Consider the following 19,579-nt stretch of genomic DNA (forward strand, 5'->3'; position numbering starts at 1 on the left):
CAAGCACAGGGGAAAAGGGGATGGCCGAGCAGAGGCTGCCGGACCTTTGCCGGTCCTTCGGCAAGCACAGGGGAAAAGGGGAGGGCCAGGCAGAGGCTGCTGGACCTCTGTCGGTCCTCGGACAAACACAGAGGAGAGGGGGAAGGCCCGACAGAGGTTAGCAAACCTCTGTCGGTCCTCCGACAAACATAGAGAGGGAGAGAGGGCATCGAAGGGGGGTCACCGACCCTCTGGCAATAAAGAGAGAGAGGGAAGGCAAGATACCCATCGGCCTTCCGGCAGACTCCAGGGAGGAGGGAAGGATGCGGCAGGGTCCATCGGTTCCCTGTCGGCCTTCCGACGCACACAGGGAGGACACGGCAGAGGCCGACAGCCACCTGCTAGCCCTCTGATCAACAACGAAAAAGGGAGGGGAGGGCTCGACAGAGGCTGCCGGCCCTCCGACGAACACAAGGGGAAGGGAAAACAACAGGGGGGAGAGGGAAGCTGATTACCTGTGGTGGTGACGGGAGGCGGCGTCGGCACGGTACCTGCGATCGTCGGCTCGCCGGAAGTCGCAGAGAGGGTGCGAGAGAAGAGAGGGAGCGAGGCGTCAGGGTTCGCGAGAAGGGGCGCCGACGTGAAGAGAGCGAGGAGGAGGAGGCGAGAAGGGAGGCACGCCCATCCTCCCCTCTTGCGATGCTCTTAAAGAGCTCGGGGGGGGGGGGGCGATCTTCGGGGAAACCCTCAAGGGTTTCCCTTATCCGATCGAGGGGGTGGAGCTGCACGGGCGAGGTGCGGTGCACAGGGGAGAGGGTTTTGTTTTAAAACCCTCGGCCCCTGCGTCGGGTTTTAAAACCCTAACGAGAACCGAGCCCGGGTCGGGTCCAGACCCGACCCAGGTCCATTTTTTTTTTAACGTGGGTTTCACATGATATGCCCGAGTTCATTGCAATGATGACAAACGATCTTCTTTTTGTTTTATAGTCTTTGCTTTGTCTTGAGAAGTAAGTGGGCTTGTATGTTCTAGTGTTGGATCCCGGCCTTGAAACTGCCAAGACTAAATCTCCTCCACTCTTAGTATGCACAAATTTTTTTAATCTGTATTCCTCCAGGCTAAGCTCCTCCAAACTCTCATGGATAAATGGAATGCCTCTATGCATTTGTGATGTCTTTACTTGTTCAATAATCCATTAATAATGGAAGAATTGGTCTGCCTTTACTTGTTTTTAGTGAAACTCTATATCAAGGTAACAATGTCAATTGGGCTTCAACATAGCTAGTTCATCCCAAAGTTGGGAAAGAGCATCATAATACTCAATCTTTACTTTGTTTTAGAGATAAAAAATGTGAGCAATATCCCTTAGGAAAAACACTCTTTTGAGAAAGTTTCGTCCCTCATTAGTCAAGTCAAATTTGGCAAGATTAGAACAAACTGAAATATCAACACTATTTATGAGTCACAACATAACTTTGGAGTGACCCATCTTCCACTCCTTTCACTTTTCAAAATCGGGGTACGACTTTTGTCTTCTCCGCTACTTGAAGGTCAACCTCCTTCCCATCCATAAGCCTAGTAAGAATCAATTGAGATTCTTTTTTAGAACTATCAACTAATCCCCACAATCCTCTATCATATATGTGATATCATATATGTGATGCGTCATGGATAAAGACCATGTCACATAATTTGAAGAGTTGAACTTATAATGAAGAAAGGTTACAACCTCCTTGTCCTCCATAGAGTTGAACTTATAAGGAAAAAAGAGGGGAAAATATAAAACAAAGAAGGAATAAGGAACTTGATGCGGTACACCAAGCAACTAACTTTCAAACCCTTCAAGTCATCACTAGAACAACCAGCACCATGAGCATTTTAATATGAACAATCTCCACCAAGGATCAAGAGCTGAAGCTTTAATACCATGTAATGAATCAACCCACCAGAAAGAAAAGCACAAAGCCACTTATGGACATTAGCACAATTGCACTAAGGCACTCACACACGCAATGTAAAAATATAATTTTATTAATATTAGAATGCATACCTACAAATGGGGGCGATCCCCTTTATATACAAAAGAGAGCCAAAAGACTAGCTGTTAAACTAGTCTAACAGCTAGAATGACTAGCCATTAGACTAGTCCTAACGGCTAGTCAACCTAGATATAAAAAAAATGTAAATTACAAAATAAAATAAAATAAAATTACATAAATGCCCTAGGTACATTCTACTATATATATATATATGTATATCTGTTTGTGTATAAGTATATTTAACATGGATATTGGAGTTAATCCAATCAATTAGTCATTGCCTATAAAATGAATTTTAGATCATAACCATCTCCTTGAACTGTTTGCTCTCATTTCTTCATGTTAAATAGTTTCTAGTGGAGCCATATTGGATCCATCAATATGTCCGATTAGCCTCAAGTGCCTTATGTGTGCAAGTGACACTATTCTAGGCTAAGTATTGTGAAGAAGTCTTCAAAGTGACTGTGCACAAAGGCACTATATTCTTAATATGAAATGCATGCACAAAGGCACAAGATGAACACTCACAAACGGATACAAATGCGCAAAGGCATAAAAAATAATGAGAACTTTTATTGAATAAGAGTGAGAGCTTTACAAAAAGCTTAAACTTACAAAGGGGGAAATCCCCTATTTATAATACATGAGGACCCGTGGAGGGGCTCCCTCATATGGACGTTGGAGCCCCACCAACGGTCATATTATTGACTGTTGGAGGGGCCCAACATCTATATGAGGTGGGCCCCTCCATGGCTAAAAGCCAAAAAATAAAGAAATACAAAAAGAAAAAAACATTCAAAAGGAATATGTGTGAAAAGAGGAAAAGCCAGTTTTACCCCTAGTGGGTATTGCAATGATTTAAATATATATATCCATATATATATATATATAGATACATAGACATATATATAAGATATATATGTATATGTATCTCTCTCTCTATATATATAGATATATATAGATTACATTTTTCTTCAGACAAAATGCATTTCCAGGAAAGATTAGAATTTGAACCGTGGGATTAGGAACAGTAGAGGAAGATGCTGTAGAAGTTTGTTGCCTCCTTTTTTTTATAAATAATAAAGAACAAAGGTGAAGTTTTCTTAACATTAAAATGAATAGATCATTGAATATAATTTAACATTAAAATGGTCTTAAATTAAATGTAACATTAAAATAGCTGGCATGCTGCAAACGTAGCACATGCTGCAGAACAAAGAAATTTGATCTAAATCATGTTGATGTTAAAATATATGTATTAATACATATATATATTATACTATAATACCTGGTAGGGGTATTATAGTCTTTTCACAATTGTTTTAGTAAACAATTGTTTTTTTCTAATTTATTTATTTTTTACTTTCTTTTATTTTTTTCTTCTATTTATATTTTTTCAAGCCACTTAAGGGGGCCCACAATAGAGTCGTTGCCCCCCCCAACAGTCACAAATATGACCGCTGGGGGCCCCAACGACTCTTTGGGAGCCCCCTTTTGGCCTCCTTTTTTATGCCATTTCATTTGTATAAATAGGGGTGTATCCCCTTGTATTTCTTAAAGCCTTAGTGCTCTCTCTCTCTCTCTCAATAAAGAATTTTTATATTTTAGCTTGTGCTCTCCTTAAAGCTTTTGTATGTATCGTCCCATAGTAGACTTGGCTATTGTTCCTTTTGTGTATTAGTCCATTGTGGGACATTGTGAATGCTTTTTAGCATTCTTTATCTTTCTGCATACTTCATTACATAGTATCAGAGTCATTCGGTTCATAAAAGGGCGTGATATTCATTGTCTTCATTCTTCACAACACTTTGGTGCCGTCATGGAATCCAAAATCGACCTATCCTTCAAGCTCAATGGAAAAAACTACATGATGTGGGCATCGACAATGGAGAACAATCTCAAAGGTAAAAAACTTTGTGGCTATGTAATGGGTTCCTTTCCGGAACCTCGATTAGAGCTCACCAAGATTGAATGAGGTCAAGAAAAGGCTCTTGAGGGAGATGCTCATCTCAAAGCCATTGAAGACCACCAAAAGAAAGTTGAAGATTGGGAAAACAATCACGCCAAGTTCCTTGCTTGGTTCATGAACAATGTCGAACTCAAGGTTTGTGCAAATATAGCTAAATTCCGCCGAGCCAATGAGGCTTGATTCTTTATGAAGGGTATGTATACCTAAAAAGACCTTGCAAGAGCATATTTTTTGCAAGAAAAAATTAGAACCACCAAACAAGGTGATTCAAGTATACAAGATTATTATAGAGCATTAAACCCATTATGTGATGAGTTGGCTCTTTTAGAGCCAAAATGGGTGGCTACGGAGGATGCCGAACTAAGACAAAAACAAATGGAACAAAACCGATTGTTCCAATTTTTGTTTGGACTACGTCCCAAATTTGAGCAAGTGAGGTCATCACTTATCTATAGATCTATTTTTCCTCCTATTGAAGATGTCATAGCCGAAATCACACAAAAGAAAACTAGGCTTGACATGAGTAAAAACATTGATGAAGTGCTTGCCGTATCCAAACCCGGCAACAATGTCAAAACCTATAAACCACCCCATTTTGGAAAACAAGGAAACTTTTATGGAGGAAGAAAGATGATTGTATATCATCATTGTTATGAGTCGGGTCACATCAAACCCGCTTGCCCAAAGCTAAATGGAACATTCAAGCCTAAGGTGACTTCTCTTGAACAGTCTATCACCAACAAAGAAGATGAAGGCAAGAGTGGGAACCTCAAAGAAACACTTGATCAAATATCTATGGCTCTACAACAAATTCTCAAAGCCACTTCCTCCACATCGGGTGTGGTCATTGCATCTACATCATCACCCGATACATATTCTTTGATCCTAAACTTCGGAGCATCCTTTCATATGACCTCTCATGAAAATGCTTAAACCGATGTATGCACCAATTCAAAAAGTTCATGTGTTTCTACGGCTGATGGGACCTTTTTAAAAACCACAAGTATTGAAACACTTAACTCTCAAAATCTCTTTGTTCCTAAAGTGAGAGTTGTTCCAAAGCTTAATTTTAATCTTTTTTTGGTTTCCCAAATTGCTGACCATGGATGTGAAATATCTTTCTTATCTGGTTGCTTTGTGCAGGATCTTCAGTCCGGAAAGCGGATTGGGCAAGGCCATAGGAAGGGGGACCTCTATTATATGGAACATCTAAACCTTCCTAGGAACTCTTTTTGTACTTATGCCCAAGATAAAAGCATTGAAACTTGGTATAAAAGACTTGGATATCCAAGTTATTCTAAAATGTATCTTTTCCCATTTGGAACCAAATTTTGTAAGGAAAAAGACATTAATTGCAAAGATTGCATTTGTGGGAAAATGAAATCTATTCCATTTTCAATTAGAACATTTCTTTCTACAAGACCTTTTGAATTGATACACTCGGATGTTTGGGGTCCATCTCCGGTCATGTCTAAAGGTGGTTACTCTTACTATGTCACTTTCATTGATGACTTCACTAGATATGTTTAGATTTATTTTTTTAGTCATAAATCTGAAGTGTTTTCCTTCTTTAAAGAGTTTCATATGAAAATACAAAATCAATTTTAAAGTAATATATTCATTCTTAGATCTGATTCCGGTGAAGAATATTTATCTACAGAATTTCAAAATTATTTAAAACAAAATGGGATTTGTCACCAAAAATCGTGCCCTAAAACTCCACAACAAAATGGACTAGCAGAAAGAAAACATAAGCATATTATCAAAACCGCTAGAACGTTGTTTGTCTCTAAAAATATTTTGATTTTTTTGGGCCGAAACCGTTTTGACCTTAACATATTTAATCAATAGAATGCCCTCTTCTAAACTAAAGAATGTTTCTCCATATGAAAAACTTTTCAAATTCTCACCCGACTACAATCACCTTCGCATCTTTGGTTGTAAATGCTTTGTCCTCTTACATAAGAGAGATAAGCTATCCCCAAAGGCGATTGAATGCGTCTTTTTGGGCTATGGGGAAAATAAAAAAGTCTATATATGTTTTGATTCCAAAAATAACAAACTATATATTTCAAAAGACAACCTTTTTGGAAGAAGAGAATGAATTTCAAAACCTAGGAAAACAAAATGAAGTTTAATACATATTTTTACATGATCTTATATATGATATATGTGATGATTCTATGAATCATCTAGAAAATATAGATGATACTTGTGATGCATCTAATATTGATATATCACCATATAATGGTGATATCAGTAATGACAATATTAATGTTGATACCTGAAGAGACCAAGAAAGGTCTATTAGTGCCTTGGAGAAATTTTTTCAACTTACTGAATCTTTAGAGGAACCTAACTATCGGGTTTGTCTAATAACACTATATTCATATTATGAACCCGCTCACTATAATCAAGCCAAAACTATATCACATTGGGTTGAAGCCATGAAAGTAGAACGAGATGCCTTACAAAAGGCCAATACTTGGGAAATAGTCAAACTACCTTCACATAAAAAACCTATTGGATGCCGATGGGTCTATAAGGTTAAAACCAAAAGTGATGGGTCCTTAGAAAGATATAAGGCCAGATTAGTGGCTAAGGGGTATTCGCAAGAATATGAGATTGACTACGAGGAAACATTCGCTCCTGTAGCCAGAATGACAAGTGTTAGAACGTTAATAATTGTCGCATCAATAAAAAAATTGCCTATATATCAACTCGATGTGAAAAATGCATTTCTTAATGGAAATCTCAATGAAGTATACATGGATCCGCCACCCGGAGTTACCATTGGACAATGTCAAATTCTTAAACTTTTAAAAGCTTTATATGGTCTTAAGCAAGCCCCAAAGGCTTGGTATGATTGATTTAGTGATATCATGATTAAATTGGGATTTCGTTCTTGTTATACTGACACTGATCTTTTTGTAAAAAGTATAGGTACTAAAATTGTTATTTTATTACTTTATGTTGATGACATGATTATCACAGGAAATGATCAAGATAGTATTGTTAATGTTAAAAATATGCTAAAGGATAGCTTTGACATGTCTGATTTAGGTTTTCTTAGATATTTCCTTGGTATTAAAGTTGTATATTCTCCCCGAGGATATATTCTATCATAGATGAAGCTTGCTGCAAATATATGTACTAAGTCTGACATTTCAAATGATAAAAAGGTGGAGACTTCAGAAGTAATAAATGCCAAATTAAGGTTGGAGGATGGGGTTCTTGTAGAAGATCCCATACCCTACAGACAACTAATTAGATCTCTCACATATCTAAATATCACCAGGCCTGACATCGCTCATGATGTTCACTCTGTTAGTCAATTTCAGCATGCTCCTACAACTGTGCATATGGGTGCTGTGCTCCGGGTCATCCGAAACATAAAAAACATCATAACTTAAGGGCTATTCTTATTCTCATCTTCTTCATTAAATTTACTTGCTTATACTGATGTAGATTGGGGAGGTAACCCTAATGATAGAATCTCAACTACTGGTTTCTGTGTTTTTCTAGGAGATTCCTTAATTGTTTGGAGATGCAAGAAACAACAGAAAGTTTCACTATCCTCTACTGAAGCTGAATATCGGGCTATGTCAACTACTACAATGAAACTTGTTTGGCTTCGAAGTCTTATCAAAGATATGAGAGTGGATATTTTTGGGGCTTCAAAGCTTTGGTGTGACAACAAAAGTGTCATTTATATTGCCAGCAATCACACCTTCCACGAGCGGACCAAACATATAGAGATGGACTGTCACTATGTTCGTGATGAGTATCTACGAGGAACAGTTTCATTGCCATATGTCACATCAGAATATCAGTTATAGGATTTCTTCACTAAAGCACTTCCTGCTCCACACTTCATGTTTCTCCTTGGCAAACTTTCGGTATCTTCCCGTAAAGTTTGAGATGGGGTGTTCAAATATATATATATATATATATATATATATATATATATATATATATATATATATATATATAATACCCGATAGAGGTATTATAGTCTTTTCACAATTGTTTTAGTAAACAATTGTTTTTTCTTATTTATTTATTTTTTACTTTCTTTTCTTTTCTTTTATTCTTTTATTTGTATTTTTTTAAGCCACTTAAGGGGCCCCACAATAGAGTCGTTGGGGCCCCCAACGACTCTTTGGGAGCCCCCTTTTGGCCTCCTTTTTTATGCCATTTCATTTGTATAAATAGGGGTGTATCCCCTTGTATTTCTTAAAGCCTTAGTGCTCTCTCTCTCTCTCAATAAAGAGTTTTTATATTTTAGCTTGTGCTCTCCTTAAAGCTTTTGTATGTATTGTCCCATAGTGGACTTGGCTATTGTTCTTTTTGTGTATTAGTCCATTGTGGGACATTGTGAATGCTTTTTAGCATTCTTTATCTTTCCGCATACTTCATTACAGTTGAATCATGTGTTCTAAAAGAATTCTCTTTGATCTGAACAGATCTAGGGTTAGAGTGATTTTCTAAATTCAGCACGATCTGGCAATTTGAGCAAATCTGGTCCTAGATTATTTTTGGGCTGAAGCAACAATAAATGAGTTTGCTGGGTTATGTTCAGATCTGAGCAAATCTGGATGACCAGTAGTAATGAAAAGATTAAGAACTTGATAAAAGATGAATAGAGTGAAGAAGATGCTGAAAATATGTCAGATTTGAACAGATCTAACATTTCAGCAAGAGGATGACAAGGAAGAAATAAATGAGAAGGCCGGAGAATAAAAAATACACTGAAAATATGTCAGATCGGAGCAGATCTGAACAAAAAAGATGTTAGAGGAAAACACGCCCATGTTAGAAAGTAATCTCAGCCCCCAAATGAATCCTTATTTGGGGGTGTCTTCTCATTACCATTATTTATAATTACCCTAGTTATGGCTCTAAACAAAATAGCAATACATTTTGTCTAGATTGCACAGATTGCAGCTGCCTGGCAAGCCACCAGCCATGTTCTAATATTATGAAACTTCTTCTTAATGGTGGCATCAAACCCAGGTATTATATTGCACAAGTGCCATAAGTTTGATTACCATGAACACCATATGATTATTAAATTTTTTGAAGCATAGCCTGTTGTTGGAGTTAAAAATCTGTTTGTTCTAGCATCTCAACTTTATTCTCTAAGTATTTGCTCCATAAATATGCTAAGTTGTCTGTATGATAGCACGATACTTACTGATTGATGGAATTGAGTGTTAGACTTTAACCTTCTTGTACACCTAAAAGCTCAATTGTGTGTAACCTGTTATTTGGTGACTATTGTTGCAAAGCAGTTGATGTAGAAATGCATGCTAGAGACTTCATGGAAGCTGCAAAAAAGCTTCACCGCTATTTCAGTAACCTTCAACAGGAAAAAAGACCAACCAAGGAAGAGATGCTGACCAAGGTTTGTTCGTTATTTCTGTTTACTCAGTAAGAGAGGTATTGGATCTGGTCAAAGTTATGGTGGGTGTGGTTTGACTGCAATCATAGTCACAAATGTTTTTCTTGGGATATTCTCAACAAGGGAATATTTTTGGATATTTTAAAAATTATGTCAGAAAAGCGTTGGCAAAAAATATCACACATAAAAGGTATAGTTGTTTAAAGTAATTTGTGTAGCCCATGTAGAGTATGTTTAGATTTGGTACTATTGGAATAGAAACATGCATACATACGTACAGACCTATGTCACAGGGATTCAGCCAGACAGGTACCGCACCCGCGTCGACGCGACACGATGCGGGTGCGGCACCCGGTGTGGTCAACCCGACCCTGGGTGCGGTCAACACACCCAGGGTCATTTTGATCCATTTTTTTGTTTTTTTTGTTTTATTTTGCCCCATGAAATGGTATAAGGGTGATTCTTTGGACAAATCAGAGGTGCCGGAAAAGTGCAAAGTGTGTTTTGGAAGGGGTGTTGTTTTAGAGTTGATACCTGGGGATTTGAAGGCAATAGGAAAAGGTTGCAGATTCCTTGTTGCAGTAGCTCCTGCTGCAACTGCACCACCGGGGACATCATCTAAATCGCTCGACCTGCCCTCACTGTTATAAAAGGTGGGGCTGTTGTCACAACGGGAGAAGGGAGGCATCCTAAAGGGGAACGCGTCGGTGCGAGACAGCTTTTGAGGCGCCGGACTAATACCTTCCCTCTCTTCACCACCAACTCCTCTCTCCCCTTCCTCAAAACCACCACCATCAACATCAACACAAACATTTCTCTTGTCTACCATCTCAAGAACACCACCACCCACCTCCATTAAAACCACCAAAAAAAGAAGAAAAAGACTACTTTTTTCTTAAGGAAAATACACAAAAAAACCTTGCTTTTTCTTTTTATCAAAAGTCAGCAAACCAGACCACAAACGGAAAACAGCTCCCCTCTGAAGCCACCAACATAAAGGGAATCATTCACGGCCATGGCTGCTGCTGCGCCTGCAAAGCTCCCTGCTGTGCCTGCACTACTACTGCCCCGGTCTCTGATGCACAACCAATCTCTCCCTTTCATCCTTGGTTGCTTCCCATGCTTCCAACATTCGGTCTTTGGGACAAATTAGTAAAGCTAACGCTGCTGCCCCTTATTACTTCAAATCACATCACACCCTACACGTTAAATTTCTATTGCAATAATAAAAAATTCAAAACAAAAACCTCTCTCTCTCTCTAACCCTAAACACCGGTACATATTTCACTCTCTCTCTGTATGGTTTGAGTCTTGACCTGTCGACATCCATCCGTGGCAGTCGCTTTCCCTCCACCGTCGTTATCCCTAACCCTTTACATGTCTCGAGTGTTGCACCCAACCAGGGTTGGGGACTCTAACCAAAGTTCCTTCACGTGCTGCACTAACTAATTGCCCCCAACTAGTCTCCCCTCCACTTCCAGAAGGAAAAAGCGCAAAACACAAAATCTCCTAGTATCTTATTATATGTTTTAAAAAAATCTAAAAATGTAAAGGAAGAAAAGATGGCTGGAGGAGGTACGGTCACAGAAACATAGGTCAAAACTAATAAGATATTGACTGGTGATTTTAAAGCCTGAGGAATTACATCCTGACCAAGGAGATACAATGATATTCTACTTAAATTAAACTAATGGGTCTTGGTTTGATCTTCTTTATAATCATTACAATAAAAAAATTGATGTGAGCACTTGACCATTGATGGTGCGGTGAAATGAGGTTTGTGGGTTAGAGGGGAAAGGGCGGGCAGCTAAGGGCAAGGCCTTGCTCGGCCAATTAATTCTTTTGCTAGAAAGTGACGTGAGCGTAGCTGGTGGTGGTATTGATTTGTTCTTGCCCGAAACAGAATGGCCTTGCCCAGGACCCGCGTCGGGGAAACCCGGACCCCTTATATATATATATATATATATATATATATTTTGCCGCACCCTCGCACCTGGGTTTTTTGGAAGTGCTGAATCCCTGCACCCGCACCCGCACCCGCACCAATGTGACTTAGGTACAGACATGCATACATTTTTTTATATATACTATATTTGTATGATAGTCATTGCCAATATCGCTCTTGGCAAGATTTTTCTCGAAAGTTTTTTTTAGGGCACATTTGGAAGTGAGAAAATGGTAGGAAAAAATGCAAGTACGAAAGAAAAAATGGCAACTTTTCCATTCATACCAAACTAGAGATTTTTTTAAAGGAAAGTTTTTCTAAAAACTTGGATTTTTTATAGGAAAATTCCTCTACCCATGGGGGTGGAGGATTTTTTCATATTCAAAGTTTTCTTGGAAATGCTTGGGAGAGAAAGGTTTAGAATGGTTGACAAATCTTTTTAACAAGATTTGGCGGACAAATAAGATGCCTAATGAGTGGAAGAAGATTACTTTGGTGCCTCTATATAAGAATAAGGGTGATATACAAGATTGCACAAACTATCGTTGTATAAAACTCATGAGTCATACTATGAAACTTTGGGAGAGGGTGATTGAGTCTAGGTTGAGGAAGGTTGTCATGATATCAAAGAATCAATTTGGTTTTATGCCTGGAAGATCAACTATGGAAGCTATACATCTTCTTAGACAACTTATTGAGAGATATAGAGAGAGGAACAAATATTTGCATATGGTTTTTATTGATTTGAAGAAGGCATACGATAGAGTACCTAGGGACGTTCTCTGGTGGGCAATGATAAAGAAAGGTGTTTCTCTCAAGTACATTAGTATAATTAAGGATATGCATGAAGGCGTAGTAACCAATGTCCGCACTTGTGGAGGGGTGATTGGGGATATTAAATTCTCTTGTGATAAATGTTTAATACATGATCGCCAGTCCAGGAAATTGATTGGGGAAGGCTTTAGAAGAGGAGATTTATACTATATGGAATCTCTTCAAGTTCCAAAAGTTTTGTGTAATGTTGCCCGACATAAAGATATAAATGTGTGGCACAAAAGACTTGGTCATCCTAATATCACTAAGTTATCATATTTACATTTTGTAAAAGACCTATGTAAAAGCTCTTTTTCTTGTAATGACTGTATTCTCGAAAAAATGCGAAGTTTACCTTTTGAGCAAAGAACTATGTTCTCTTCTAAAACTTTCGAAATTGTTCATTCAGATGTTTGGGGACCTGCACCTGTTGTTTCAAAAGGAGGTTTTTCTTATTACGTAATATTTGTGGATGATTTTTCTAGATATTCGTGGATATATTTTCTTAAGTTTAAACATGAAGTGTTTTCGTGTTTTAAAAATTTTCATTTAATGATTAAGAATCAATTCAACAGTAACATAAAGATTTTTAGAAGTGACTCTGGGGGAGAATATCTCTCCAATCAATTTAAGGTATATCTTGAGGATCATGAAATTGTTCACCAAAGTTCTTGTCCTAAAACGCCTCAACAGAATGGGTTGGCTGAAAGAAAACATAGGCACATTATTGAGACCACTAGAACCCTTCTTATATCTCAAAATATTCCTAAAAACTTTTGGGCTAAAGCAGCTCTTGCTTCTGTCTATTTGATAAATCGCTTACCATCTAGGATATTAGGAAAAATATCTCCCTTTGAGGTATTACATAAGCTTGCACCTGATTATAATAGGTTAAGAGTCTTTGGATGTAAGTGTTTCATACTTACGGATAAGAATGACAAGCTCTCTCCCAAGGCTATTCCTTGTGCCTTTCTTGGTTATTCCGAAACTCAAAAAGGTTTTCGTTGTTATGATCTTCGAGATGATATGCTATATGTCTCTAGAAATGTAACCTTTTTAGAAAATGAGAGTGGTTTTGAAAAAAAAAATTCGCAACAAGAAAATTTTGATTACTCTTTCTTATTCGACTTATTGTCTAGTAATGATGATATATCTAGTGATGATGATGTATCATTAAACCATGATGAAGAAAATGATGAAGATATTGGTGAACATAACTCAGTCAATGAACAAGAAAGTAGAGTTCCAAGTGAGCCAATAACCTACTCTCGTAGAAACCAAGACACCTTTAGAAGTGCTATTGATCAATATAGTGAGCTTACTCCTATTCTTGACCATAGAAGATTTGAAAGGAATAGAAGACCTCCAACTCGTTTTGTCTCTTTTGATTCTTTTTCACCCCGATATAGGGCTTGCCTTAGTGCCATTCACTCTTATTTTGAACCAAGAAATTTTGAAGAAGCTAAAAAATGTATAGAATGACAAGAAGCCATGCAAAGTGAACTTAATGCCCTTAAAAGGGCAGAAACTTGGGATTTCCAAATTCTACCTATAGGAAAGAAAACTATAGGCTGTCGATGGGTCTTTAAAGTTAAAACTAAGAGCGACGATTCTCTAGAAAGGTATAAAGCTCGTTTAGTTGCAAAAGGGTATGGGCAAGAGTATGAAATTGATTACGAAGAAACCTTTGCCCTTGTAGCCCGAATGGTTACAATTAGGTGTCTTATTACTATTGCATCCACTAAGAATTAGAACATTTTTCAAATGGATGTTAAAAATGCCTTCTTAAATGGTGATCTTAACGAAGAAGTGTATATGGATGCCCCACCAGACATGATAATTCCTAAAGATAAAGTTCTTCGTCTTCGAAAGACCCTCTATGGTTTAAAGCAGGCCCCCAAAGCCTGGTATGATAGGTTTACCAGTGTAATGCTGGAAAATGGTTTTTCCTCATGTTATACTGACACTGCTTTGTTTACTAGAAAATCGAATGCAGGGATTGTAATTTTGTTACTCTACGTTGATGATATGCTAATAACATGTGATGATGTTCAAGGAGTCAAGAGTATGAAGTCCGTCTTGACTTCAAAATTTGAAATGTCAGACTTGAGTTTTCTGACATATTTTCTTGGAATTGAGGTTGCTTATTCGCAACATGGTTATTTTCTATCTCAGTCTAAACTTGCTTGCGAGATTATTGACAGGTCAGGAATTTTTGATGACAAAGTATGCGAAACTCCTGAAGTTGTGGGAGCAAAAATGAAGATTGACGACGGTGTTCCTCTAACCGATCCTACTCCTTACAGGCAGTTGGTAGGTTCTTTAATGTATCTTAGCATTACCCGACCTGATTTGTCACATGCTATACACATCGCCAATCAGTTTCATCATGCTCCTACAACCGTTCATATGAGTGCTGTGCTTCACATCATCAGATATTTGAAGGGAACTGTGAATAAGAGAGTATTTCTATCTTCTTCTTCTGATTTAAAATTACTTGCTTATACTGACTCAGATTGGGGAGGTGACCCTAGTAACCGTCACTCCACCACTGGTTTTTGTGTTTTCTTAGGTGAATCCTTGATTTCATGGCGATATAAAAAGCAACAGAAGGTCTCTCTGTCATCCACTGAAGCCGAATACAGAGCCACGACATCCACTACCATGGAAATCGTATGGATTCAACAACTTTTGGAAGATATGAGAGTGCCTATCAGAGAACCAACAAAGTTGTGCTGTGACAACAAAAGTGTAATCTATATTGCCAAAAACCACACCTTTCACGAGCGAACAAAGCATATAGAGATGGACTGCCATTATGTCAGGGAAGAATACTTGAAGAAGGTCATTGATTTACCATACGTAACGTCTGAGTATCAACTTGCAGACTTCTTCACAAAAGCTCTTTGTTCGCCTAGATTTCATTTCCTTCTTGACAAACTTGCAGTTATCACACCGTAAGTTTGAGGGGGGGTTTTAAAATGTATACTCAAAAACATTATTGTAAGTATAAATATATATACTTATATAAATAGAGATACATATACATATATTATATGTATACGTATCTCTATATATAAGTATATATTTATATACTTTTCCCTTTTTCCCCTTTTTTCTCGTTTACCCAAAAATGGTACTTTTGTCTTTTTACATTTTGCACATATTCCATTTGGAATATGCTGTATTTTTTCCCTTTTATTTTTTGTAATCTTTTTCTTTTATTTTTTCCTTTTTGTCTAAACAAAAAGGTGCATTGGGGGTCTCCCCAATAGAGTCGTTGGGGAGCCCCCAACGGTCACAATTGTGACCGTTGGGAGCTCCCCAACGACTCCTTTGGGGAGCCCCCCTCTTGCACCTCTTCCCTCTTGTATAAATAGTGGTGTTCCCCCTTGTTGTAAAATAAACTTGATAGTCTCAAGCATTGTTGTTCTTTCTATAAAATACATGCCATAGTGCATGTTTATTATTTTTACGCTTTTGCGTACTTTGTTCAAGTGTTGTGAGAGTGCCTTCGTGCACATCTTTTCTAAAGTATTTGTGCTCGTATGCGTATTGTCTTGTCATAGACAATTTTACAGGGGTAGGCCTAGGAAGACTTGGATGGAGATGATAGGAAAGGATATGAATGCTTTGAACCTCACCGAGGACATGGCATTGGATAGAAATGATTGGAGGAGAAGGATTCATTAGGAAGACCCAGAATGATTTTCTTTGTTGGTTCATATCGTCGACCCCAATTGTTTTGGGATGAAGGCGTAGTTGTTGTTGTTGTTTGTTGAAAGTTTTCTTTTTAATTTAAAGCAACCCCTCACTTCAAATCATTTCATCCTATCAGTTGCTTCTTGTAACGAAACAACAAGTGCACTCTCACAATGCAAGAAAGAGGCTTCAATTGTGCATATACACAAATACAAATGCCACCCATGGACCATATACACAAAGACCAACACATACACCTCTCAAAAGAGAGGAAGAACACCAATAATAAACAAATTAATATATTCAATATGCTTAGAACAAGCATAGAGGAGCTCCCAATATAGTCGTTGGGAGCTCTCCAAAATATGACTATTGGGGAGGCCCCAACGACTCTATAGTCCTAATGACCAAAAGATGAATGTAAAAAATAAAATAAAATATTTGATTTTTTTCAAATATTCTTCCCGAACATAATGGCAATCCATCTCTATATGCTTTGTACGCTCATGTGAGGTGCGATTTTTGGCAATGTATATCGCACTCTTGTTGTCATAGCATAACTTTGTCGGTTCTTGAATATGAACTTCCATATCTTCTAGCAGACGCCGAATCTATACTATTTCCATGGTTGTAGAGGCCATGACTCTATACTCAGCTTTGGTGGAAGACAAGGAGACCTGTTGCTTTTTACACCTCCAAGAGACCAACGATTCACCTAAAAAGATACAGAAACCAGTGGTGGAGTGACGGTTATTAGGGTCACCTCCCCAATCAGAGTCAGTATATGCAATTAAGTTTAAATCAGAGGATGATGAAAGAAATACTCCCTTATTTACCGTCCCTTTTATATATCTGATGATTCGGAGGACTGCACTCATATGCACTGACGTAGGAGCGTGTTGGAATTGACTGACAATGTGCACTGCATGAGATATATCGGGTCTAGTGATGCTAAGATACATCAATGACCCAACTAGTTGCCTGTAAGGAGTAGGATTATCCAAAATAACCCCATCATCGATCTTCATCTTGGACCCCACAACCTCGGGTGTTACACAAATTTTGTCATCAGTAATGCCTGACCTGTCAATTATCTTACAAGCACGCATAGTTTGAGATAAAAAATATCCTCTATGAGAAAAAAGCGGCTTCGATGCCCAAAAAATATGTCAGAAAACCTAAGTCTGACATCTCAAATTTTTCAGTTAGTGCAGACTTGATTTTTTTAATTCCCTTGATATCATCACCTGTGATTAACATGTCATCAACATATAGAATCTAGATCACAATTCCTGCATCAGATTTCTTTATAAATAAGGCAATGTTAGTATAGCATGAGACAAATCCGTTTTCTATCATTAAACTGTTAAATCGATCATACCAAGCTTTGGGGGCTTGTTTTAGACCATAAAAAGCTTTTCGTAAACGGAAAACCTTACCATTAGGGCAATCCATGCCAAGAGGAGCAGTCATATAAACTTCTTCATTTAAATCCCCATTTAAGAAAGCATTTTTAACGTCCATTTGATAAATATTCTATTTTTTAATTGAAGCGATGGTAATAAGACATCTAACGGTAACCATCCGAGCAACTGGAGCAAACGTTTCATCATTGTCTATCCCATATTCTTGACCATATCTCTTAGCAACTAGACGTGCCTTATATCTCTCAAGAGTCTCGTCACTCTTGGTTTTGACTTTAAAAACCCACCTACATCCTATACTTTTCTTTCCTTTCGAAAGATCCTGAAACTCCCATGTTCTACCTTTCCTAAGGGCCCTTAGTTCATTTTCCATGACTTCTACCCATTCATTCATCTTTTGGGCTTCTTCAAAATTTTTAGGCTCAACATATGAGTGAATGGCGCTAAGGCACACTCTATGTTTGAGAGAAAAAGAATCATAGGATATGAATCTAGAGGGAGGTCTTCTATTTCTCTCAGTTCTTTGAGAACTTATTGTCTCATTAGGCTCACTATATTTTTCTATAGCACTTTTAAAACTGCTTTGGTCTCTATGTCTGTATACAACAGGCTCTCTGGAAGTTCGATCATCAGCCTCATGATAGGTGAAAGGCTGAGGAGGATGGTTATCCTCTTCTACTTCATCCTCACTTTGTGTGAATTCATCATCACTAATGTCATCATTTCTTGATAAAATTTCAAATAAAAAAGAATAATCCATATTTTCCTCATGAGATTCAAAATTTTCAAATCCACTAACATTTTCTAGAAAACTTACATTTCTAGACATATATAATTTATCATTTTTGACATCGTAGCATCGAAATCCTTTTTGGGTCTCAGAATACCCAAGGAAGACGCATGGAATGACTTTAGGAGAAAGTTTATCATTTTTATCTGTCAGAATAAAACATTTGCACCCAAAAACCCTTAACCTGCTACAATCATGATCCCTTTTATACAAAATTTCAAATGGCGAAATTTTATCCAATTTTGGGATATTTTGGAAGACAGTTAATAAGATAAACAAATGCAAAAGCCGCTTCTGCCTAAATTCTTTTTGGGATATTTTGGGAAATGAGCAGGGTTCTCGTTGTCTCAATAATGTGCCTATGTTTCCTTTCGGTCAGACCATTTTGTTGGGGTGTTTTGGGACATGATTTTTGATGAATTATCCCATATTTCTCAAGATAGCTTTTAAAATCATTTGAGAGGTATTCTCCTCCAGAATTAGATCTAAAGATTTTCATATTTGCATCAAATTGATTCTTAATCATTATATGATAAGTCTTAAATATTGTAAAAACTTCATGTTTATATTTGAGGAAATATATCCAGGTAAATCTAGAGAAATTATCTACAAATATCACATAATAAGAGAACACTCCCTTTGAGATAATAGGTGCCGGTCCCCAAACATCCGAATGAATGAGTTCAAAAGGTTTTGTAGTAAACATGGATCTTTGATAATATGGCAAACTTCTCATTTTTCCAAGTGTGCAATCATTGCAAACAAAATTTTCCTTACATAAATGTTTGGCGAAAGGAAGATACAAAATTTTTGTGACATTGGGATGACCAAGTCGTTTGTGCCATACATTAATGTCTTTGTGATGCATCACATTACAAAAAGAATCTTTTGGAATTTGAAGAAAGTCCACATAATAAAGATCTCCTTTTCTAGAGCCTTCCCCAATCAATTTCCCGGACCGACGATCCTGTATCCAACATTTATCAAATGAGAATTTTACATCACATCCATGGTCCGAGAATTGAGAGGCAGAAAGCAAGTTTAAATTTTACTTTGGAATAAATCTGATTTTCGAAATAAAAAAACCTTTTTCTTCAAAATTTTCAGTGCCTTTAATTTCTAGAGAAGTGCCATATGGTGATGAATGTTTTAGAAAATCGGATAAAGAGCATATGTTGACGGACATATGAAAGGAGACACCCGAATCTAAGAGCCAAGAGGTCTTACCAGGAGAAGAAGAGGTAGATGTAGCTGCCCCAGAAACAACTCCCTTAAGAAGTGGTTGAAGTGCTTCCACGATTTGATGAAGAGAAAGAGACCCATTTGAGGAAGTCACATTTTCTTTCTTTTGAGAAGTGGTGGCCATGGCAAGCAACTTCTTTCATTTAGGGCAAATAGGTTTGATATGCCCTGGTTCCTTACAGAAATGACACACAAGTTTATTGTAGTCCCTTCTTCCTCCTTGACCACTTGATCTTTGATTTTGATTTTTGAAGTGAGGAGGCTTATAAGCTCG

General features: G+C 37.7%; 1 protein-coding gene across 4 annotated transcripts in view; it reads left to right on the plus strand.

Moving 5' to 3' along the window:
• Positions 1 to 19,579, plus strand: part of LOC149817422 (mediator of RNA polymerase II transcription subunit-like protein) — a 76,639-nt gene that overhangs the window by 46,126 nt on the left and 10,934 nt on the right. For all 4 annotated transcript variants that reach the window (XM_089985900.1, XM_089985901.1, XM_089985898.1 and 1 more), the window contains exon 3: positions 9,280 to 9,392. In XM_089985900.1, coding sequence (XP_089842026.1) covers positions 9,280 to 9,392 — 113 coding nt within the window. The remainder of the gene's footprint in view (positions 1 to 9,279; positions 9,393 to 19,579) is intronic.

The sequence above is a fragment of the Nuphar pumila genome, chromosome 13, assembly GCF_984573655.1.
Source record: "Nuphar pumila chromosome 13, dmNupPumi1.hap1.1, whole genome shotgun sequence".
Lineage (NCBI taxonomy): Eukaryota > Viridiplantae > Streptophyta > Magnoliopsida > Nymphaeales > Nymphaeaceae > Nuphar > Nuphar pumila.